Raw genomic sequence first — 26,096 nt, forward strand, 5'->3', positions numbered from 1 at the left:
CAATTATTGCTATTTAGGCTAGCTGTACCTCTATTGACAGATGAGAATCAAGAGAACTGGCTAAATTACATACTTGTTCTGGAAGGCAGCTTCAGGAACTTATGCTGCTGTCAATGGACTTTGTTGTGGATCTATAGTCATGGCATAGAACCAGAACACAAAAATAACTGTTGTCTCTTATAAAGCATTTCTAAGTGATATCAAGCTTTATGCAGCTAGCAGGGGTGGGTTCTAAATTTTTTTACTACTGGTTCTGTGGACGTGGCTTATTTTGTGGGCGTGGCCTGGAGGTCATGTGACTAGGTGGGCGTGGCTAGCTGGTCAGAGTCATTTCTGGAAGGTCCTCGCACTTACGACCAGTCCTCACACTTACGACCCAACTCATTTGTTTGCTTTTAACACCGATCAGCTGTAGGACGGTCTTTTGAAGCCCCGTGGCAAGAGTTTAAACAGTTTTTTTTCCCTCTAGTCATCAGCTGGGACTCAGGAGGCAGCAATAGATTGGGGGTGGGACCAAATAAAAGATAAGAATAACATGAGTGAGTGGGTGGGTGGGAGGGCGGGGGGGGAGAACTGGTTCGGTGATGTCATATCGTCACCGTTACCAGCTTGGCCAAACCGGACCGAACCGGGAGGAACCCACCACTGGCAGCTAGGCATGGTCAAGAATGCAAGAACTATACAAGTTTCAGTAAGGTATTTTCACAGGTAGATTGGGGTAAATTTTGGAGACTATCAGAAGAATTACTAACACGTCCATATAGTGAATTAATTAAGATAAGGTCTTTTTGAATGATTTGAAATACTTCTTTGCTATCTGGACTGAATGACAATGCATCATACAAATACCAACTAATTTGTGCTCTTTCTCTTGTTGATTAGGTCTATTCTCCTTTGCATTCCTTTCTCAGCCTTCCCACAATTTTCCTTTCCTGATTCACATGAAAAAATAGAGCTGAATGTAACTGATGACAAATACTGATGAACTCCAGATTTCTTGATGACTGCCTCCAGTGGCTTCATGTAGGTAGATATTTAACAGTAGTGAAGAATAGAACTTGTGATACCTACAAAGCTTAAGGATCATGTGTCTAGACCAAGGGTGTCAAACTGGCAGCCCGGAGGCCGGATGCATCACGTATAGGCCATACCCAGCCCAGCTCCGCGAAGGGCAAAAAATTCTGTGATATGTCATGTGATGGCAACGTGACGCTGTAAGTTTGACACCCATGGTCTAAATTAAAAACCTACACTGCCATTTTTTGCTGGTAGGACTGCAGAGAAGGGGAAAAAAATCCACTGCCTTTAATTTGATGCCTTTAGATCACATGATCAGTGATGTAAAAACCAGGAGATGCAACATGTTAGAATTTTCTGTCTCCCTCCTGATAAGTGTAATCAGTCAGGACATTCAAGGCTGCTTTGATGCTAAACTCAGGCTATAAGCTGTTCTGAAATAGATCTTACTATCCTCTACAGAATCTAGCTCAAAATTTGCAGCTGAGTAAACAATTGTCCAGCAGTATTAAAAGCAGCTTTAGAATCAATAAAAATGTGACATGAACTATGTGATCATTTGGGGACTTTGGTTGCTCAGTTCTGTCTTAGGGAGAATATATATCACCAAAATCTAAATGACTGAATCTACTGCTTCACATACGTAGGGCATATGCTGTACTGCTGGCTTATAGATCCTCCCTTCATAAAGATAAATGCCAGGGATACCTTGAAGCTGATTTCAAGAAAAGCTCCCCTTTCCCACCTTTCCCCATTTCACTGTTTCAGCTAGGTACTCCCTGCCCCACTTTGTTAGTTAATGAAATTAAAAAAACCCAGGACTGGATCTCTTCTTCAGAAATATGCTTACATCTTTCCAAAACACAGAATAAATGGTAGATCAGAGGGTGGGGAAGTGGACAAATCTTCTTCTGCCTACCCATCCATTACTGAGACTATTTTCTCAAGTGAAGTGATATGTAGTTTCATGCTAGTTTAATACACTGGTTCCTACCAATAGCCATACTATTTGGCAGCAGTAGATAACTAGTGGAATGAAGTGGTTGAGTATGCACATCCAGGTGGAAATGGCCCAGGGTAGCTTCCAAAGCAGCATACAATCCTGAAAAAAGACATGACTGCTTTAACAAGCTAAAGGGGTGACCAGATGCACTCCCAAATATTCTAACATACTATTTTGAAAGATCTGCATATTGCTAGAATCCAAATATACAACTTTGCATCCCAAAAAGTGGCCTGTTGAAGCTTTTGCATATGAAATGAGAATATACATCACACACCTTCTCACATAAGCATTACTTGGTCTTCTGTGTGGATGCTTGGGTGATTTAGAAGTGGGGAATTTTTGGTGGGTGGGGATGTGTCTAGGGAATGTCATGTATGTTGGGCTTGGTCTCTGGGTGTTATGTGAATTTCGTTGTATGGGTATACTGTGTATATACATACAATGACAATAAATTATATATATATATAACAGTCAAAATGCTTCATGTATGCCAAATGTGAGACAAGCTGACAGAGATGGCATCTCCCAATGGAGCTGGGCTGCATAAAGAAAAGCATAAAGATTGTTCAATTTTTTGTTGTGATTATTGCAAGCGATGACAAATTAACAGCAACACATACAAAAATGAGATCCAAAGAAAAATATTTCGGTAATGAATACTTTTGCTCAGAATTTCACCCAGGTAGCCAATTTTCAGAATATTCTATCTGCCAAGCAAAATTAGAATTATTTCTCTCTCTCTCTCTCTCTCTCATCTATTTAAGATATTCTCTTTTATATTATAGATAATAATCAATGAAAATAATTGTTTTGGTTAGATAAGAATCTACATTGGGAAAATACATTTGCTTAGAAGACATTATATTATTTCTTAAGTAAGGATTGGCAAGACATTATAAATTATTTACTATACATATTTTTTTCCTATGAGAAATAAGGGAAAATCCAGAAATGTGGTTTCTGGAGATCTCAGATTTATGGAGAATGATAAACATTGCAAAATGAATAATATTTCCAGAGTGATAAATGTAATTTGAGAAAATTCAGTGTATTTCAGATGTATTGATAGTTAAAAGAAAGTTTTTATGAGAAGAGTAAACCCCTATATTTTCTTTATCTAAATCAGAGTAGTCATTACATGAGTGGAGTTTTAACTTATGTCACTATAATAGTCACAAATGGGCATATTGATTTACTTTGCAAATGGGCACAATACTTAAAATTCTCCATGGGATTCAAGTACTGTAATCACACTCCAAAACATCATGGATATAGTTTTTAAAACTTATTGAATAATAGTTTATGAAAAATCTGGGATGCTTAAAACTGAGGAATCCACTGATTATATTCAATTAAAAATTCATCTCATTTCACATTTTAGTCCAGATACATCAGGACATCTAAAGCTCTTGAATTATTTCTGCACAGAAATGAATTTTGTATGAGTTGAAATTTGTACTATTTTAAGTAGACAATTGAATGTACAGTTAATGTATCTGTGAGCTGATGTTGTGCACTGATGTTATCTAATTGGGTAATAAAATGTCTGCAAGCAAACAACCAAGCTCAGAAAACATCAAGGATTTCACAGTTCAACTCTTGATCTACCTATTATAATATATACATATTGTCTTCTATTACAGGTAATTAATGTGTCCATTAATTATTTAGAAGAACTTCGGAATAAAGACTCGGGAAATCTCATGAAAACAAACCAAAAATGAAAGGTTTTAATGATCTCATAATGAGATTGATTCAAGAGAAGTTTCCCCATCATTAGATATCTCATAAAAGGTAAAGGTAAAGGTAAAGGTTCCCCTTGCAAATATGTGCTAGTCATTCCCGACTCTAGGGGGTGGTGCTCATCTCCATTTCAAAGCCGAAGAGTCAGCGCTGTCTGAAGACATTTCCATGGTCATGTGTCCAGCATGACTAAACGCCAAAGGCACACGGAATGCTGTTAACTTCCCACTAAAGATGGTCCCTATTTTTCTACTTGCATTTTTTACGTGCTTTCGAACTACTAGGTTGGCAAAAGTTGGGAAAAGTAACGCGGCACTAGGAATTTGAACTGCTGAACTGCTGACCTTTCGATTGACAAGCTCGGTGTCTTAGCCATTGAGCCACCCCATCCCCTAGACATCTCATAGAATGTTAATGTCTGCGAGTTAATTTGATATGTTAGAAATGTAGAATGATGGGCAGGATTTAGGAAAATGATAATAACTTTTTTTTCACCATTACTGGATTTTGACTTAATATCCAGAAATATGTTATATCCCAAAATTTTAGATTTTTGTCATCATACAATGAACTATGGATTTTCTAAGTATAGCCACAGCATATTTTCAATATAGACAGTATTACCATGCTGTACAATCACTTAGACAGCAAGTGACAGTTGCCCTAGACAGTAAGATGGGCAGTATATAAATTTAATGAATAAATTTACCCCAAACAATATGTGACTGCCTGTCTGTTCTTTATCAATGCAATATAATATTGTAAGATCAAGGTTTAATAATGATTTCTTTTTTTTTAAATGACTGGTTTATGAATGGGCTATATACTAGTTTTGTCCTCCTCCTTTTTGTTTTTTCTGTATGTTATCAATTCTAAAAAGGCATTCATTATGTTGATTAACTGTGTATCTTATTGTTTCTAGAACTGCCAGGTGATTAGGCAATTTCATTTTTAGCATGACTATTCTTTTCGACCACTGATCATGCAACATTTTTGAGGGTATGATAGCTAAATTCATTTTGTCCGGTGTCCAGCCAAGAAGCTCAGGCCAGGTGAGGTGATTTAATTTGCGAGGTCGGCTAAGATCTCAAGCAGTAAGGCAGGCCTAGGGTCACCAAATCAGCGTCTGTGTGAAGATGCTGGTCCACTAGGCAGTTCCCGATTCCCCCCCCCCCCCCAACCTCTCCTCGCCCTCTGGCTACGACCTCTTCCTACGACCAGCCCCGTTTTCCGCAGGCTGCCCAGCGCGCAGGCGCTGCCATTTCTGGCTTTCGCCTTCTCCTCGCCCCGGGCGTCCGCCACCGTGTCCTTGCCCGGCCAGCTGCGCCCCTCTTCCCGTCGGTGGGCTCCCAGCGTCAAGGTCCCAGCAGCGCCCTCTGCCGATGGCTGGCGCTGACGTGTGGCCATGCCCGACCACTCCCTCCCCAGTCTCCGCCCGCACGTTGTCAGAGCTGGGAAGCCGCTGTAAGCGCTGCCGTCTCCTCAGCCTTTCCTTCTTGCCGGTAACTGGAGCACCGAGCCGGGCGCGCTCCTTGCTTTGCTTCCCGGGGCGGACCGCGCCATTATGTCTCGTGCCGTCCCGCTCCTCTTGATGCTGTTCTGCTTGGCCCAGCGCCGCGCCTCCCTCGCCGGGCCCACCGCCTCGTCTCTGGAGAGCGCGGCGGACCCCTGCCTCAACCAGCCCTGCAAGAACAACGGCACCTGCACGCCGGTCTTAGCCAAACTGCCCGCCGCGCCCCACCGCCTGCCGTTGCTTTTCCTTTTGCCTCAGCCTGCTTATAGCTGCCTCTGTCGCCCGGGGGTCACCGGCACCGAATGCCAGGTAAGCCGGGGAAGCGGGCGCCTTCCCTTGGGGGGTGAGGGTGGGGGGACCTTGTGGTCTAATCAGTCCGAGCCTTGCAAAGCGCTCGCCCGTCCTTCTTCATCTCCGCCTTCTTAGGCTTCTGCCTCGGATGTCTTTTCGTCTTCCACCTGCCGCCCCCGCGCCTTGGACTCGATCGGCCCGGGCTTTCGCGGATTCTTCCTCCTTCCATCCTTCCCATCACCTCCCCCCCACCCCCAAATCTCCTCCACCCCGTAGATCGCGTAGTGATTTTGGTTCGCTCCGCAACCGTGATCTTCCTTGGCGGTCGCTCTGCGTTGCTTTGCACTGGTCCCTAAGTGTGGTTGGAGTTCCTACATGCAGAATCCTGATCCGACCGCTCGCATTTCGGTTTCTACGTCCGATCCGGGGCACGCGACTCATTGTGCAATCATCCACCGTGGTCCGTGACGGATCGCTCGTCTGTTACACGGACCGAGCCAGACCTCTCTGTGGAACCGAGTCCCGTGGCCTTCACACATAAGCGCTAACAAGGGCAAATGCTTGGAGTGCTGAACTTGAAGGGCATATTCTATGCGCTCACCAAAAACCTTTCCATATGACCACCCTTCCTATGTAAATGATTTTGCACCACTTTAACTAAAGATTTTAAAAAAAATCGTTCTAAGTGTGGTTTAGTGTAACCTTGGTTATTATTATTATTTATGGCTTTTCATATTATGCAAACCCTGGACTCACTTTATGATTCATTGTGCCGTGTGAATCAGAAAATGGGTTGGTTAAGTAAGCAGGTTGAGCGTGCTATGTGAAGGCAGCCTTGTATTTCTAAGAGATGCCACCGAAGATGCCAATTTGGACTCTTCTTTTTGAGCTGCCTGAATTATGCTGCTTGGGGTTGTTAGAATGACAGTTGCAGAAGTGCCTTCCAGGATACAGTATGGCAAATTGTTGGTTGACAGAATTCTATTCTGCTCAAAATTAAAAGTATTTTAGAGCTTAATGATGTTTTCCAACAGGGTCTTGGTAATTTCACATACAGATTTTTTTTTCCTAGTGATGAATATTTTTTTTTTAAATTTGATTTATATGCCTCCAGAGACTCAGGGCAGTTAAGCAATATACTAGTGATTTCTGTCACTAATAGCCAAATGAGGGCTTGTTCACAGACTTTGGGTAATCATATGGTTTTCCATTTTTATTGGAATTAAAATAGATAAATAAAACAACTAGAACTGCTATCCCCCCCCCCCCCCAAATCTATGTTTTAGTATAAAGAATACAACTTTTGCTAACATTTGTTATGAAATGTTATGTCAACCCAGTTTGGTCTGGAAAAGAAAACAGCTCATTTGTTTCTGGTCTTTAAAATGGTGCATTGATATTTGTCTTTCATTCTTTCTGAGGAAAAAAGATGAAGAGGAGGAGGAGGAGGAGGAGGAATAGAATGATGGTGGTGGGGATGATGATGATGGGTTTGGTTTTAGAATAAGGCTGCAATGTATTACATTTCTGTGCATGTTTACTTGGAAATAATTTAATAAAACTAATGGCTTTTACTTCTGCATAATTATGCCTAGGCATAGGTTGCTAATCAGTGATGCTAATTTTACCACACTAAATTTACTGAATATTTTTAACATGGCAAAAAGGTTGGTAATCTTTCTCTTTCTCCCTCCCCCTCCCAATATTATGTAAGATGTTGCATTTATGAATACAGGGATAAGAAAAGAACAAAAGGCTACTGTGTGAAATACTGAAAATTAAAGACTTTATGAAATAACTTGGGAAAAAGAAGTTCTGCGTTTTATGTCACAGTGCCCCTCTTTCTGCAATGCAAGTTTGTGGGAGGCTGGATCAAACCGAGGAGAAATAAATGGAACTCTTTTAAACCAAGTGAATCTTGTAAATTAGGTGTTGACTGTTCCTAGGTTCCTTCTGTGTTTGAAGAAAGAGAGTGTTGTATGAATTGTGCTGCCTTCTGGAAGTTAACAAAGGTAAATTGCTATTTTAAACACCAGTAAAGTGTAATGTCTAGAGAAGAAAGAATTACAACCTGAGATATGTTTTAGCCATTTATATCCACTTTGTTCAATTCTCATTATTGTATGCTTTTATATAATTAATCCTAAATGTTATTGCATGAAATCATTGTAAACTAAAGAACACTAATAAGTATATTTAAATTATTTTACATTTTGTTGCAAGAGTTAAGATTATGACTGATTTGATTTGATCAAATTGGACTGATTTTTTGTACTATCGGAAAAGCTGAATTATCAAGTCAATTTGTTTCAAAGCGACCCAGACACAATAGATACTCAAGCTTTCCTGCAAAACAAAATGCCTGATTTTCCCAGTGAAGGATTCCTGTCCCCTTGATCAGGTGGCAGAATAAAGGAGATACTGTATGTGAGGCCATCGGAAACACCCCAGAGCCACCAACATAGCTATAGGTCTTCCTAGAAAACTTTTGTTTACAATTGAGTGTTTGTTCTTCTCTAAGATTTTCAAGAAACAAGAGAAGATAAAGGTACAGGTTTTGGTAGCAGAAGTAGGATCGGCTGCAGATTGAAAGGAGATACCAGACAAGTTGATTTGATCATTATATTTAAAATGGTTGATGGTTAAAAAAAATAAATGGCTTTTTAATGGAACTTCATCTTTCTGGAGCAATAGTTCCTGATTATAACCTCCCCATGGTGTTGAAATTTCTGCCCAGCTTGTTGTCCTCCATGATTTTTGTTTTTGTATTTTCCTATTTCCCAACAGATACAATTACAATTTTATTCATTAGCCCTACTGCAGCTCATGACAATATATACAGAGTTCCCTCTTTCATTTTCTTCATAACAAACCTGTGAGTCTGATAGGGCTGGGAGAGGGACTATCTCCAAAGTAATCTAATGAGTTTCCTCCACCTTGATGTGTGGAGACACTCTTCAGATGGCGGAAGCTTTCTTGCTAGATCTAAAAGCATTTCCTCCCACCAGTCACTCCATGAAACTTAAAACTTATATGATTTTAGGATTGTTGAATACAATTGTAGGTATCACGAGAAATGCTTTTTGTTGCATTACCCTCCTCCCCAAATATTTGCACCTAGGCCTGTCATTTTGAGAAAGGATTGAAAACCACCATACTGAATCAAGATCAAGAAGAAACGATCATGGATGAGAAACTAAATTTCTAGTATATGGGTGGATCAAATTGATTGTAAACTAATTTTTGTTTTTCACTGAGATGCTAAGGAAGAAAGATTTGTTTTCCACTCTCCAAAGTTTGATTATAAAAATATTAAATATATTTGAATTATTTTGTGTTTTTAAAATATATATTCACATCTTCCCATGTTTTCCTTAAATTGTAACTTAATGTTTGAACATGTAGATCAGCATGTTTACTATGTTTTCTATGTCTTGCCAATGTTAATTAACCTCTGAATGTGATTTTGAAAGGATGCCCTTAAGGGTTAGGTGTAAAACCAAGCAATTCAGATTGTCTTTATGGCAAATAAAGTGTCCTTCTGTTTATGCATCATGAGTTATATAAATGCTTAGAAAAGGTTCTTTCTTTTTAAAGTACTCAAAAAGTCTATTGAATCCATTGAAAAGGCTGCTTTGCATAATTTACAGGTCATTACTCTGTAAATTGTTTGCTTCAAGAAATACTTCAAGAGTTTCAAACACTATGATTTGCCTTCCTGTATTCATAGTTGAAAGGCCTTGAGAAAAGCTTTGTAAGGAAATTATTAACAAAAAAAATTCAATACATCAGAGTGTTTTAGTGTTCTATTTTCTAATTTATTTTTCTCTAATAATCATTTTAATTTTTCTATTATGCCTGCTATCATATCAGTAGCATAATGAAATACTGTACATGCTTTACATTATATCATAGACTTTCTAATACTATATATCGAGTAATCAGTATTGCTTATACAGCTAACATATGAATCATACTTATTATGCACTTCACCAATTCATTCATAATTTTTAGAATGGATATTGGTGACATAAAACATGAAGCTTAAAACATCTGCTTTAAACAATTGATAAAGCAGTTTTTTGAACAGGTAAAGAATTCTATCTTGTAGGGTGGTGGAATATATTATGTTTGGTGATCTACAAATTATTGGAATGATAATAATATATTATTATCTGGCCATAGAACCAGAACATTTAACTAAAATGCATATATAAACTGTTGTTCAATTATGATAGTGGGACAGAACAAAGAAAAAAAATTGCATGATAAAATGGATGCAAAAGTGTAAAGAAACAAGCTATAGCACAATGATGGGAGCAATTATGGGACAACGGTATAAAATCTACCCTAGATTATAATATTAGGGAAAACTGATATAAAATATTTTATAATTGATATATAATTCCATTAATAATCACCAGGAAAGACGTATGGTAATAAATGTTGAAATGTCGTAAGACACAAAGAACATTTTATTCTATGTAGTGAACATGTAAAACACATTTCAAAAGTACTACAAAGGAATTTATAGATTATCCAGAGGAATTTAGCTAATTTAAAATGAAACCAAAATTCTTCTTAGTAACCTAATTCTAAAACATATTAACAAAACGTACCACCACTTTATATGGTGGCAAGGATAACTTTAGCACAACATTACAAAAGATATACATAATTAAAGAGCTCAGAATGGGAATTGAAACTTGGACAATATGCAGTAATGGCAAAATTAATTGGATCACCACGTGTGAACGTTGAACGTTTTGTGTCTGACAGCAGGAGATGAGCAAAATTTGGCCTGGTTATTATTTGGCTAAGCAATCACCAGAGATAGCAAAGGCTGTAGGGAAAGTTAAAAAATAATTCAGAAGCCAGCAGCAACTATTTTGATACTGTTATGACTTTGTACATAAACTTACCAAAAACTGAGCTTGACTTGAAGAAAACATTTACATTTATGCCTGATTTGTTGTCTCTGGACTTTGACTCAAACCTATTTTATTGCTTATAAATTCATTAGTAGATTATACCAGACAGTCCATGCCCCATTGGGTCATCATTTCAGAAACATTTTTTTACTTAAAGAGAGAATAAAGATCACATGACTGCAGCAGCCACTCAGCAGCGTAAGTAGCAGCCAATGGCATTCAAGCAGCCACAACTTCGCCAAGTTTCATTTCCTCAGCAGTCATCCTGGATTTTGGGCACATTCTGTAGGTTAAAATATCTTGGTTTGAAAATTGTTGCCCTATAATGGCTGATTCAAGTTCATTACAATGAAAGTTTAGTACTATAAAGGTTCCAGTTTCTTGTCTAATCTTAAATAAAGCATACTATTTTCTCCCCTTATTGATTCTTAAGAAGATTTTCCTAAATGTTATTTACTCACTTTGCTTTATTAATCCAATTAATATTTTCCATGTTTTCTGTTCCTGCGTTACACATATCTTGTCATTTACTGTAGCAATCAAATGTTTAATGTCGTCTTTTAATCTCTTATATAACTAATATTTTATCTGTTTATTCCTTTACTGCAGTTAAGTCATTTCAGGATCTTAATTATAATGATTTTGTGGAGTGGTCTTTTAAAGATGGCAGTGTTTATTTCTACATTTATTTATATACCTGGTAAAGTGAACTTGCCAAGTGTGGGGGCTCTCATGTTTTTTCAGCAGACAAGGGTTCTGGACTTCGGTCTTAAATAACCTTACAATATCATTGGTTCGTAACATTCCTGTTGTCTGACTGTTTCAGTCTTTTCTTCATGTTATCTCTCTCTTTTTCTAGTATTTTTTTTCTATTTCTTTTCTCCTGTGTTGAACCACTGAGATTGTTTTTTACTTCCTGAACAATGAAAATCTGAAAATGTCAGATTTTCCAAGCCATTACTCAACTTCCATTATTATTCATGATCTTGTAAAAACTGTTAGTAGCACTGATATTCTTCTTGTTTGTATATTTACCTTGGACACAATTACCTTTGTCCAAATTACAACTAACGGCTCAGACAGATAGGATTTTTTATTTTGTGTTTCCACTGCTGTTTCTTCAAAGTTCCATTAATGTAAAAATATAACATTACAAAAATCAAATATATAAAATTACTAAATTATAAAACACAGATGACTGAGGAGTCAATAAAAGATAGTTTTACAGGGGTGGAGAGGCAGAGAGTGAGAGAGAGATAGGCAGTAATTCCATTATTCTGTTCTTCTTCTGTGCCACAAGATACTGCATATTTCATTTCTATTAATTTTTCTAATTCTAGATAAATCTTTAGTAATCTGTTACTAAAGGTTGCCAAAGTACTGGCTGTTTTTCTTATGTTAAGCCTGAAATGAAAGCCTTTAAATGCATTTTTTAAAAGTATGTAATTATTTTTGACTTTCTCATTCAATCCCTTCTGCATATAGAAATGGCTCCTTAGGATTGAGTACTATCTTTATTGGAACTCCTTGGGTATAATTCAGAGGATCATTTAATTGACCCCATGGGATGACTTGGCAATCTAAAAAAATATTTTTGATGCAATATATGAAGTTACCGTAGTTTTCAGAGTATAAGATGCACTCCCCCCCCCAAAGAGGGTGGAAATGTGTGTGCATTTTATAGAGCTAATGTTCATGTTCATGGTGATGTGCTGTGGTGATCCCGGCAGCCTGGAACGGGTCTAAAAAAGAGCATGTGGAGGCCGAAAATGCAATGCACAGATGCCAAAAACGCGACGCACGGAGGCAGCAATGACCTGTGGCGATCCCTGCAGCTTGGAACAGCTGATTGGTGGTATTCCGGGAGGCCAATCCAACTGTCAATCAACTCCTTGTGCTGAATCAGGCTGCGATAACGTGCTGAAGCTGACTAGGCTGTTGGCTCTTTGCTGCAAGGACGCTAGCCAGATGAATACCGATGGATGCTGGTAGGCAGAGGCAGAATTTTTTTTCTTGTTTTCCTCCCCAAAAACTAATGTGCGTCTTATGCTCTGGAGCACCTTATAGTCCCAAAAATACGGTACTTTGCAAGGAAAAGCAAAAGTTCTTATTGGGCATTGCACATAAATAGAGTAAGAGATTTTATTATTTGATAATTCTGAATATTGAAGATTCAAGTTTTGTTTCACTTGAATTGGAAATGGTATGTGATTCTTGAGATTGGGAAATTAAAGATAATTAAAGATAAACTAGTCCAGGGGTCTGCAACCTTAAACATTCAAAGAGCCATTTGGACCCATTTCCCACAGAAAAGAAAATACTGGGAGCCACAAAACCCTTCCCATGCCTGACTATTTCTTGAGCAACCACAAAACTAGCATATGTAGTTGAATTAAATGTTCTGTTTTCTTCTGAAACTTTTCTTTTCTTGGATTTATCCATGGTTGGTTGGGTTGAAAAGCTCAATAAATTGTGGGCGGGCGGATGTCGCACATTGGTGGTTGGGACACATATTTTGAGTGTCAGGGAGCCGCAGCAGAGGGGTGAAAGAGCCACATGCGGCTCCAGAGTCACAGGTTGCTGACCCCTGAACTAGTCAGTTGGTTCCACAGAGATTCTCATTTAAACTTAGATTTTGTTTTAAATTCTTCCCTCCAAAAGACTAAATAATGAATTGATGTAAAATATTGATTTTAATTAACTCAGGAATCTGATGGGAAAGTCAAGGGATAAGGAAAGTCTAAACAAGAAAGAAAATTCAAAACAGCACTCCTTTCTTAAATTGTCATTACAAATGTGTTTAATTCAACATTATTCAAACAAACATACTTAGGCAATGTAATTGGTTTCTTCGCATTCTTCTATTTGCAGTTTGGCCATATATTGAGTGGGAAGAGAATTCTGTCTGATAAATTTATTTATTTCTTTCGTACATTTATGCAGCTGCCCATTTCACTTATGTGACTCTGAGCAGTCTATGTTAGACTGTATATTCACACAGGTGTATGGTATTTTTGTCAATTATTAAAATTATATATATAATTTTAAGAATTGACAAAAATACCATATACCTGTGTGAACATACAGTCTAACATAGACTGCTCAGAGTATATATATCGAACAACTTTTGGACTTCCTTAACAGTGTCTTTATATTTTACTCATTTTACCTTTTGTATTTATTCTTTATAACATTGTACAGTATGTTGTATGTTTACTATTTTTCTTTTTGTGTAAAGTACCATTTAATAACAAATGAAAAATAGCAAACAAACTCGTTTTAAAAATGTATTTTGAAAATAATATAATTGTTTGATTTGTTTTGCATTTACTATAATGCTTTTATGTTTTAGTAATGGGGAGGAGGGGTGCCTTCGGGTCAATTTTTGTCTCCCAGTGTCTGCCTGAATTCGTGTCTGCAGTTTTCTTGACAAGGTTTTATAAAGGTATTCAGGAATGACCTTGGGAGACATGAGTTACAGGCTGGACAAGTGACATGTAAAAGATTTCTCAGTCTATAAGGAGGCTAAAGAGAGGAGATGTGGGAAGTGTTTCAGAAATGACTTGCCCTAGTTTTCTGGAGAAAAACTAAAGCAAGGTGAAATACTTTCAATCTTGCAAGATATTATTCATGTAATCTTGCAATAAATGTAGAGTTAATACTCATCGTTGTGCTTCTTGTCTGATTTACATCAAAGAGCTAATGGTTTTCAAGAATAGTTTTGCATTGTCTCCCCTTCTCAGGGATGGGAAAGAGCTTTGTGCTTAAGGCAGGACTAGAAATCACAGTGTCCCAGTTACTAGTCTAGTGCTTTAACTACTACCAAACTGGCTCTATATTTTTAATGTAAAATTACTGCTGTAATTAAAAAAAAAAAACCTACTTCCTTCCAGCAATGCTGGTGGCATAGTGTATAGTTAGCTATGTGAAACTATGGAGTATAGCCTGCCCCAGTGTGATAGGCTTTGTGAAACAGGTCCTGTCTAATTGTCATTGTTATTTGCTTATAACCCAAATAGAGAAAAAGTAACAAGGTAAAAGCCATACGAATAAATTCTTCTTGTGAACTACTGACTTTCACTGGTTTGGAATCTACCAGGAGGAATAAGCCTGAAAAAAAAAACCAGCTAATCTCAGCCAATAATTTAACATAACCTGCCATATTGAGGTCTCCGCTCTTGTAATTTCAGCTTCGATGTGTAATATTGTATTAGTAACGCAGTGGGGAATTTGAAAAATTGCTCTTAGAAGTTTAGATTGGACAAGTTTCAGTGATACAGGGTTGGAAGGTGGTCTCAGCTGTGCATCATATAATCATTGTGCTAGGGACTTGGCTTCAAAAAGCTTAAAAGCTGCAGGTTGGCCTCCCCTGGAGCTAATGTATTAACAAAGACTTACGTTAAGAAAAAGACAAACTTCAGGTATAGTGAGTCTCTAAATGGGACTCGTGAGTGGTTTCCAAGTTGAATTAAATTATGTATCAGATTTATTCTTCAAATTTCTGGAAAAAAATGACATTTGAACATTTTATGTTGCCATTCTTCTAAAGAAGAATGTGATTTCCAGTAAGAGGCATAAAGGTCTTGGCAGCTATTATCATATACAGAGCCAATGTAGGAATGTAAGGTTTGGTGACATTTACCAGAAAAACAACTGGGAGGAAAGATAATTCATTTTCAAGGTTTATTTCATTCTTTAATAAACTTTCTTCCAGAATTTCTGAGTCTTTTGTAATGTCGCATCAAATATGAGGAAACAATCCAACTTACTGCATTTCTGGCCATTTTAAAAGAATGAATTACCTGTTTTGGCAGTCGGCGCTGGTAACAATAAATCATCTTCTGTCTTTTTCCTAAGTATGTTACTTAGAAATATTTGCCTTCCATTGAACTTTTTATTATCGCATATCAGTTATCTTATTTAGACCCTGCATCCAATTAGTTATGCAGCTTTTAACTTGGTTAATTTTTCAGTTGTATTTCAGTAACCATTTGTAAAAAGCTACAAGAGATGTTCTGGGTTTTGTATTATACATTTTTCAAATTCAATCACGTCTCTACCTGAGTTTATTAATTCTTCAAGGTAAATAAGACTAGGAAACCAGGTGAACCAATGTTACTATTGTAAAGCTATAGTAAAAGAATCATACAAATCTGAATATACTTTATCTGTCCCAATGTCAGGGTTCCAAGTAATACACCCATAGCAAACAAAACTCCGAGGCAGGTAGATTCCTCAAATAATAGTTTTACTGAATATATCATATTGGCACAGTTCTGGTGAAAATCAACTCTGAAGATTCCTGTGGTTTTCACCTAATTAAAAGTAAAAGTTTTTCTCCTTTCCCAAACAATCAGTCGCATGGTCCAATCAAGGTGCCATCCGGTTGCGTGGTAACTTCACTCCTCCTCTCTCTCTGGCCACCTGTGGTAATGTCCTTGGTTCCCAGGAAAAAGTATTTTGTTTGGGCTATAAAACCCCAGCTATCTCTATTCCCTCTCCCTATCCCTCAGCTCCAGTGTGGCAACCCTGAAATCTCAAAATGGCTTCAGGTCAGCTTAAGGGTTGACACCCTTTTTCTGTGTGTGAACTAGGGATATTTTACATTCTTGTCCTAGATTCAAGTTTTTTTATCTGATCATTGTCTTGGTAACATTTCTCTCTCCTGTCTCTCAAGGCATTCTTCCTGGCTCTATGCTATCCACCTTATTAGCTCAAGCTTTAGGAGGAAGGTTATAGTTATAGAATGACCTTTTGCAGAAAGTGGATCTTTTTCTAATGGTGTCTGCCCTCTGAGACACCTTAGTATTTAAGATCAGGTTGGCTGCAATCCTGCTTTTCTTCTGGAACACGGTTCCCAACCTTTCCGGCTTCACGGACCGGCAGCAGCAGTGGTGGGAGGAAAGAGAGGATAGGTTTGTGCGGGCATCTGTCACTTGCACAAATGTAGCTTCATGCACTTGCCCATGGATTGTGCGACCTGGTTCCCAATGGACCACAGATTGGTACCAGGTCGTGGACCCAGGGATTGTGGATCCTGTTCTAGAAGGTGCTGAAGACCAGGCTGTTTGTCCCTGTATGGAGAACAGGAAGTTACTGAAGTCAAAGTGATTTATATTAATTTGAGATTTTCAGCTGGCATATTTTTTTAGAGTGTGTGTTGCATGTTTTATTAACTATTTATATCAGTGGTGGGATTCAACTTTTTTTACTACTGGTTTTGTGGGCGTGGTTTGTTGGGCATGGTGTGGCTTATTAAGCATGGCTTTGTGGGCATGGCAGGGGAAGGATACTGTAAAATCTCTGTTCCCACCCCACTCCAGGGGAAGGTTACTGCAAAATCCCCATTTCCTCCTAATCAGCTGGGACTCGGGAAGCAGAGAATAGATGGGGGTATTTACCGGTTCTCTGAACTACTCAAAATTTCTGCTACCGGTTCTCCAGAACTAGTCAGAACCTGCTGAATACCACCCCTGATTTATATTGTGATTTATTTTTAAACTTAAACTTTATCACCCAGAATTGCTTCAGCCAGAGGGACAGTCATTTATATCTATATAAAGAAATATTCTACCTTGTTTTTGTAATTCCTTTTGGATTGTGCTATTTAGTTGAAGATATTGAAACCCCTGGGTAATTGTGACTGTTTTGAAGAAAGTCTTGAAAGATTCCATCTTTGTTTATTAAGAATTAAGTTTTAGAATCTATACAAGTTAATCTCTCCATTATCTGATATGGTTTCAATTTTCAGAAAGGGGAAAAAAAGAAGTCCAGGAAGCTACACACCAATCAGCTTGACATCAAGCGCTGGTAAAATTCTGGTAAAGATAATCAAATAGAGGATTTATGATCACCTAGAAATGAACAAAGTGATTACAAGAAGCCAGGGTTTGGGTTTATTAAAAACAGGTCATGCTAAACAAACCTTATTGCTTTCTTTGATAATGTGATAAATTAGTGGACCGAGTAAATGATGTGGATATAGTATACATAGAGTTCAGTAAGGCACTTGAGAAAGTAGACCACAACATACTTCTTCAGAATATATTGGCCTTTACTTCAGAGAAATGCTATGTGATCATCTGAATCTTATTAATTTAATATGACATTGAATTGTACTACTGAATATATCTCAGGAATCTCTTGGATGATTAATTGTAAGTATAATTATCACTATACAAGTTTTATTTGAATTCTTAATTTACCAGTTTAATTCTTGAAATTTCTTTTTCTTGTCATTTCTTCCTTACCAGTGGTTCTGATGCCAGTAAAATTAAAGAGAATTATAATTCTCCTCTTTATTATAATACCATTTTGGAATCTAAGTTTATTATTTATCTTAATCTCTTGTTCTTTGTAAATACTCTGTGAGAACACTTGAACTTTAATTCATCCTCTTCAAAGTTGTGAATATGAAAACAGAATCATAACCATGTCCATATTTTATATCGTCAATGGTTTTCAAAATACATGGGATATTTCTGGGACATCTCTTTGGAACAAATCCAGTTTAATTAAGATATATTAGATCACTTAAAAGACCATTTAATCTCTGTGAAAGAGTTGTTGTAAAAAGTTTATAATCTAGATTTAGTAACTCTGGATGAATTGGAATATTACCCTTTCTGTAAATCAAAGAAATGAAAGTCTCTTTGTCATGAGGAAAAGAGTACTTGACCTTGTTGTATCATTCATTACCTGGGTTGATGGTTTGATCAAGATCTACAATATATTGTAGAAAAGCCATTTGGTCCTGAGGATTTGTTCAATTTCAATTCTTTTGTTCTTTTGTTTCATCTTTTGTTACTGGATTTTGTTGATCTGAACATTTCCCAGTTTGCATTGTTTTTAAGTACTCTTCTAGAGATTTAATGCCTGCATAAAGAATCGATTTCCTCTTATAATTTCCTTGTAATTTCCTCTGCGATTGAAACATATACTTCACATTTCAAATAGAAATAATAATCATTATTTTCTCTTGTTCTTTTCATATTTGAATATGCCAAGTAGTTTACTACCTTTCTCAAAATATTCCCTTTAGTAAAATTCAATGTCTTATACTTCCATTAAGTCCAATCAATTTACAAATCGTTTTAATCTTTTGTTCTAAATCCATAAATCTAATTGCTTCAGTTCATTTATCAACGTATCCTTTTGTTTTTCTGCAACTTTCTACTTGATGCTACAGAAATAAACAGGTTTTTAAAATAAGTGCTTCAGATTTAAGATTCTTTTTCTCACTCCTAAGACTTGTAGGCAGGCCAGGAGGCTATCATGCTGAAAGATATAAAAAGGTGCTGAGAGATCAAACAAGACCAAGAGAGCTGCATTCCCACAATGCAAATTCAGACAGAAGTCATCCACTTAAATGGACATTAAAAATGAAATCAAATACAGGAAACAATTACCATCCTTCAGTATCAGTATCAAAAGTATTTCCTGAACTATAATAATTAAAACCAATGTCAGGTTCAAACAGAAATGTAGGAGTTTGTAAGAAATACCATTATTGTAGTTCACATAAATAAAATCTTATCCAGGAAAGATTTAATACAAAATCCCTTAACAGTTACATTGGTTCTGTGTGCCAGAAAGTCAATATATATCTTAAAAAAGAAACCTCTTTATTAATAAAACTAAAAATAGCTATAATTTTCTAACAAATATTAATGATATTCTCTAAGCACAGCAAGATATAAAAATAAAAGAACTGAACAAAAAGGAGCTTCAAAGCAACTTTAGAATACTCTGATTACTTAATTGCCAAAAATGAAATAAATTATTTAATAAGTTCCCAAGACAAAAGATAAATGAACAAGATTTGAAAACTATGTTATATTTCTTTTGAAGTAAAATAGCAAGGTTTCTTAAGTTTAGCTGTGTTGGCAGTTGATAATTGTGTACAAAATAGATTTTTCATCTAATTTATACCTATTTCCAAAGAGTAAGTATATAAAAGCATATTAGGTGAACATGATCAAACTGAATAGAATTTGATCAAAAGCAGGATATGCCACTTATATAGAACACTATGGGAACATGCCTAATATTTCACACAATTTGAAATTCCTCTTATATATCTGTTTTATATTCCCGATTGTTAAATCTTAAGTTTGCCTTAAAGTGTAAGATTTGTTTCAGTTGCAAATGATAGAGAAAAGCTGAAACATCTGTTTTAAAAAATGTCAAAAATGAGCACAACAGTTTTGTGCCCACAACATATATTATTGTTTTAATAAGAATTGTAGAAAGAGAGAAGTCATAGCATCTGTAAGAAAATATTAAGAGGCATAGGCAAGAGCAGACATTGTTCTTTCTTTTAAAATTTCTAGCAGATCTTATTTATGTGGGAATATTTATAGTCTTCTTGAGCCTATTGGTTGTTTTATATCATGAATGTATTAGAACTGATGGAAGTCCATGAAAAAATTAGAAGAGTTATTTATAATGCAGTTGTATGTATAATGAAATAATTCCTTTTGTATAATTTTATTATATTCCTCCTTTGCTTTTTATTGATGTTGTTAAGCAATAAACATAATTTTTCTTTATTTTAAAAGTTATTACTGAAATTACTATTTGTTATTTTATAATCTGCTTTGATGATTGGGTTAATTAGAAATACAATACCCCAAAATTAATAAGAATCCAAACCTCATATTAAATCTTGGTGAAATATTGAGTAACTGACAGTAGACTCCTCATTTTACTGCCTACTTCATAAACAATAGTCTGTATGATGCTAAGCCAAATCAAATCATATTACATACAGTGTATGGTTCTTTGTGTTTAATGTAACTTACCCTAAGTAAAGCATACACAGAAAGGCAACATTATTACCTCCCTTTATAATCTGTTTACCTGAGAACTCAAGGTGATTTATATGGGAGATATATGAGATCTGAAGAGATCTAAATTGCTCCTAGACTCCCCTAAATCATTTATACCATTTATTACAAATGTCAAGATGTGTCTGGTCTTGGAGGCCTTGACTTTCTACCTTGTCATGACTCATTAACCATGTTAATATTCATTACTGCTGATCCTAGGTGTTTAGGCTGCCTAATTTCCATTAAATATCATTTATATTTTGCCCTTGAATTAATATCTAGTTGGTCTGTTAGTTTGTGGTATCTAGGATCAGTTTTTATAACTCTGTATTGTTGCTCTTAGCATATGTGCAGGATAATATAGAACAGAAAGCTATTCATTCTGTTAAATTAATTGCTGAGCAAACTCCTTTCCTATTTTTCTATCCTTTCCAGGATAGATTCCTATCCTTTTCTGCAGATGTGTAACATATTAACTTGTCACAGCAGCCAAGGATTATAAGATATTTATTTACTGTATAAGATGTTTATATTAAGTACCCAAGCTTACTTTATGATTGTTATTACTAGCTACTAAATTTGTGATTTTGATATTAAAAAAAATATATTTTAAAGCACCCTCTTCTTTTTTATTAAATGTGATTGATTAGAATATTTTACTCTTGCTGATTTAATTGTTTAATATTTAAATTAGATAAAGAGAATTAGAGAAATACTTGGAGGCTGAGGACTTCATTCTCATTTGGGAAATATAAATTGCACTTTTAAATATGGCCAAAGCTAGGTTAAGAAATTATTGGGATCAATGCCTTTATATTTCAGTTATATTTTGTAATCAATCGATTGAATGATTTTCATTAAATCTTTTATAACATGTATAGGCTACAGGTAGTCCTCAATTTACAACCACAATTTGGACCAGAATCTTGGTTGTTGAGCGAAGCAGTCAATAAGTGAGATGCCCACGTGATTGCTTCACTCAGTGAGCACAATCCCAGCAGCCCTAGTTGACCTTGTTAAGTGCTTTTGTGGTTCATTAAGCAGATGGAGTGCTTCAGGGAAGCTGGGGGGTTCCTGTCTGAGCCTGAATATATAGGGGAAGATGAACTGGAACAGGAGCCAACAGAGATTGAGGGGCAGCTCCATTGGCTTTGGAGGGAACTGAGGAAGGGCAGAGCCAGTCCGGGCAGGGCTTTTCAGGATTAGAAAGGCTTGTAGAAGAGACAGAGCTCAGGCAATGAGCAAGGATCAGCCTCTCCTGATCCTAGAGCACGAAGAGAAGAGAGAAGGCAAGGACAACGCAGACTGAGCCAGTTATGAGGGAGGAGAGTGCCCTACCCCACTTCACAAGGCACACCTGGAGACTAAGATGTAAGGAGATGCAAGTGGGAGGGGCATTTGTTGGGAACAAGCATTGAATCTGTGGAGCCTCGTGTGCACTTGCCGCCGCCTGGAAATTACTGTGCTCTGTTTTGTGAGGCTTGCCTGATTTGCCTGCTTCACTGAACTTCTTGCTCTGGTTACTGTTTTGCTAATCTTGTTTACTGGACTACTTGCAGCCAGAGGCTGTTGAAGGTGCATGTGAAAGCTTTGCTCCAGGACTTGTAGTAAACTTGGGGACATTTGGGGGCAAAGTAGGAGCAATAAAGGGGAGTTAGACTGGTTCTCTGGCTGTGTTGCTTTTGTGCCATGCCCTAGATCATCACAGTTCCCTTCAGAAGCTGAAAATCCTCCCTTTGAAATTCAAGCAGGACTTTCAGTCCCTTAGCACAAAAACACTTACACATGGACTATGCTGGGACTCTCTTACTCCACCACACTGCCTCTCTTTTTGGATTTTGGCTGTCTCTCATATCTGGTTGAAAGAGCTACCTCCTAATGTATCTTAGTAGAATTGTGTATAATTCATGGCTTTGTATTGGATTATTATTATAAAAAATGTTTGATTTGATTTGATATAAATATGCACACATATTGAAAGAAATGCACTGATTAAATAAGTTTTTCATTGTAAAATCATGTGAATATGCCTATAATGCAAACTCTTATTCCCAAGTCAAATAAAGTTTTCTGGCAAACTCAGTTCATGTTATGCTAAGAAGAGTGCATGGATGTGCCCATGTTAATTATGAAGAATTGGATTCAGTTCTTTGAAGGCAATAGGGATGTTTAGAGCACGGATGATTGCAACTAGAAAAGGGTTAATATTTGTTTTCATTTCAAAGTTCATGTTTTTGTGCAAATTTTACTTTAAAGGAAGTAAGAGAACTAGCATGATCCTGTAATTCTGTGTAGCAGAATTTGGTTAAAAAAAATAAAGCCCATGTGATGAGCAATGAAGGAAGTTTGGAGATGGGTAGGAATGGTGAAAGAAAAGGATTTGTTCTACTGTGAAAGCTGCTTTTTCCATACAGTATACAAGTTGCTTTGATCTATTAAGTAGAGAGAAATAACTGCAAGAGGCATGTCCAGATTGATCAAGATCTCAGAATACAAGATGACTGAGGTCTTCTGTTGTGTAGTCATAGCACTGAATGAAATTTGAACATGATGTTTTCCCAGATTGGCTTGTAATTTTTATGCACTATTAGCATAATAAGAGCTTTCAGCAGCCATGTTATTGCTATTGCCCTTTATTCAAAGGCAGTGATTGTATTTTCAAAAGTTGCTCTCTGATTAATGGTGTTAACAATGATTACTTCCCCTTTTCTCTCATTACTGTAGAAAACTACTATATAATGAATTCATAGTAGATAACAATCCTTTAGCTTAAAAGACTGGTTTCAGTAAGAGGAATTTTTTTACAGCTTTCCCAACAGTACAAAAATTGAAACCAAAAATGCAATTGAAAATGTGGTGCTAAGCTTTTACCATTGTGGCCACTATTCCAATTTCTTAGAAAAGACATGTTAAAATTCCCAGATGTAATTGCAGTGTGCTTCTTATCAGTTTCCGGTATATTTTAGATATGTATATGATTTTCATGTACTCAATAGTCATAAATAAATCATTTATGTGGGAAATGAGGTGGGAACCAACTGTTCCCAGACACACAGTGATGACCACTGCATAAATGTATCATAACTGCTCAGCTTCAAAGTATCATGGGTCATACCAAGGACTTTTTAATTTGGAAAGGAATGAGGAAGAAGCCAAGAGATTCCCCCCCCCTTTCTCATTAGCAGTGGTAATTTAATGAAGGGAAAATCCAATTATGTCTAATGCAACTATTTTTTTTTTTTAGTTAATGGGGGTGAGCAGTTTATGTGGCCTTGGATCCTCAAGCTGCGCACCTCTGCTTTGGGGTGTTCTTTCTTCCTTCTGCCCCTTGAAGGCGTTACCTCTGCATGTGCTTTCTCTCATTTTCTTCCACTCAGTGGGGTAATTTCTTTAGGTTCTCATTCACTCTTGATCCTCTATTTCCAAACCTATCAACTATAGTAATTTGAAGTTCATTGATTTCCAGTCATATCAGTAGGGTTTAGATGGCCAGGAATAATATAATGGTTGCAATGTCATTAGGTATTTTAAGAAGAACACGTCTAATACTAGACAGCTGAATAAAACATTTTCCAGAATTTCATTATTTTTTATCTTTCATTTTATCAGGCAACAATGGTATGTAGATTTGCAAAGTATCATCTAAATGTTTTAAATCATATGTTGTACAAATTATATATACTTTATTCATCTACCAGGTTCTTTGCTTCTCTTTTTTTTTTTGTTCAGCTCACCAGATACTAGTTATTTCTTTTCTTTTCTTTCTTTTCTTTTTTTCTTTTATCCTTTCCTTTCCTTTCCTTTCCTTTCCTTTCCTTTCCTTTCCTTTCCTTTCCTTTCCTTTCCTTTCCTTTCCTTTCCTTTCCTTTCCTTTCCTTTCCTTTCCTTTCCTTTCCTTTCCTTTCCTTTCCTTTCCTTTCCTTTCCTTTCCTTTCCTTCTCCTCCCATCCCATCCCATCCCATCCCATCCCATCCCATCCCATCCCATCCCATCCCATCCCATCTCACAGATAAGTGCCTTCAGCCAGGTGGAATGAGGGTGTTTGTGAAAGTAAAAAGGATACTGGATATCTATGCATGTAAATGACACCTTCATTAAAAAAACATGTAGCTGTTCATGCAGAAACCTAGTAAGGTAAGAAGGAAATATGCATAAACCAAGCAGGTATATCATCAAGAGCATGAGCTGGAGGTGACCTCCTGCTGTTAACAACTTCTCTTGCCAAATCAAATGGACCTAGACATCACAGGCAGTGAATATTGGCCAAGGAAGCTGCTTCCATCTGCTGGATGTTTACTAACACAGTTCTTGGTCCTGACCCAAAAGCAGCTGGAATGTTTGTATAATTCTGGAAGGAAAAGTTTTTAGGTGTTATCAGCAAAAGCCATGGAAAGCAAAGGTAAACATAACTGTTTTGTAATGTCAGCAGTGCATTGGCTCAAACAGTTGTTAGTTATTTGAGTTTAATAATGTCAAAGCAACTACAAATAATGTCAAAGCAACTACATATGTGTGATAAAATACTATTATGTATTTTATACAAGACAAGTTATATATTTTCCTACAAATGTCTTCAATCATTCAGCCTACTATTTGAATGATTTTAATAATTTATTGAATTTGTAACTAAGTTTGACATATATAGCTTCTAATTGGTAAATAAAAAATGCAATAAAATTGATGTGTTGGAGATGAAAACCACTCTTTAGTTGTTTATTAATTTTAATGATCAAATGCCCCTTAAAAATTGAGTATTACTGTTAATCCTGCCACAAGTATTGCTATCATGATTTTCAACAATATGTACAATTGTGAAAATAGGTTATTTATCTCTTTGTCTCATATTAATCATTGTGGCCATAAACTTAATGAAAGCAATTGAATTTCTTTGTACAATTCCCATTTTACATTTTTCTACTTACTATGTCAGATGAATAATAGATATCTTACATTGTTCTCTTCCATGCTTCTTTGGGGAAATTACTAGTTTTGTGACTCAATAGTTCCTTGATTTTTTTTTCTTTGTTTAGTAGAGAATGAAACATTTTACAGTTTTATGATGGCCATTATTTCAGAATTAAGGGTCTTTAGTAATTGTTTAAAACAGAAACATTTCTAGTGTTTACGTTATCCTAATACTGCAGGGTTTTCAAAAGAGAACTTACCTAAATAATTTCTTTTGTCCACACACACACACACACACACACACACACACACACACACACACGTACCCTGTTTCCCTGAAAATAACACCTCCCCAAATAATAAGCCCAATCAGCCTTTTGAGCACATGCGCTAAAATAAGCCCCCCAAAAATATTTAAGCGCATATGCAGCCGGTCTCTGCCATTTCCTCTGGGGAGACAGAGGTGGAAATCAGGTAAGATGGCAAGAGTAGCCCCGTCTTGCTCCATGCGCCCCAAAATAATAAGACCTCCCTCGAAAATAAGGCCAAGCATTTATTTCGGAATTCAAAAAAATATAAGACAGGGTCTTATTTTTGGAGAAACACAGTATGTGTGTGTGTGTGTGTGTGTGTGTATTTTAAAACTGTTTAGAGATAATTGTTGAAAACAGATTAATGTAAGTGGAGGGCTTATTAAATTATTTTAGTAAATAGATATAATTTGACATTTGGAGACTAGAAATTATAAGGCAACCAGTTAAGATGAAACAAAACTATAATTGCCTCTGAAAAGTAAAGCTACAGTTGTCACTGTGTCTAGGATTTGCAGTTTGTGGTATAACTCAAATGAAGCATAACT

At 36.6% G+C, this 26,096-nt stretch overlaps 1 protein-coding gene across 1 annotated transcript in view; it reads left to right on the plus strand.

The window, feature by feature from the left end:
- The first annotated feature begins 5,330 nt into the window (after nucleotides 1-5,330).
- The window catches only part of DNER (delta/notch like EGF repeat containing), a 108,790-nt gene continuing 88,024 nt past the window's right edge, over nucleotides 5,331-26,096 (plus strand). Inside the window, exon 1 of the mRNA XM_070945609.1 lies at nucleotides 5,331-5,588. Within this exon, the coding sequence (XP_070801710.1) occupies nucleotides 5,331-5,588 (258 nt within the window). The remainder of the gene's footprint in view (nucleotides 5,589-26,096) is intronic.

This window comes from Pituophis catenifer, unplaced genomic scaffold (genome assembly GCF_029215685.1).
Source record: "Pituophis catenifer annectens isolate HBS135680 unplaced genomic scaffold, rPitCat1.0.hap2 SCAF_6, whole genome shotgun sequence".
Taxonomy (NCBI): Eukaryota; Metazoa; Chordata; class Lepidosauria; order Squamata; family Colubridae; genus Pituophis; species Pituophis catenifer.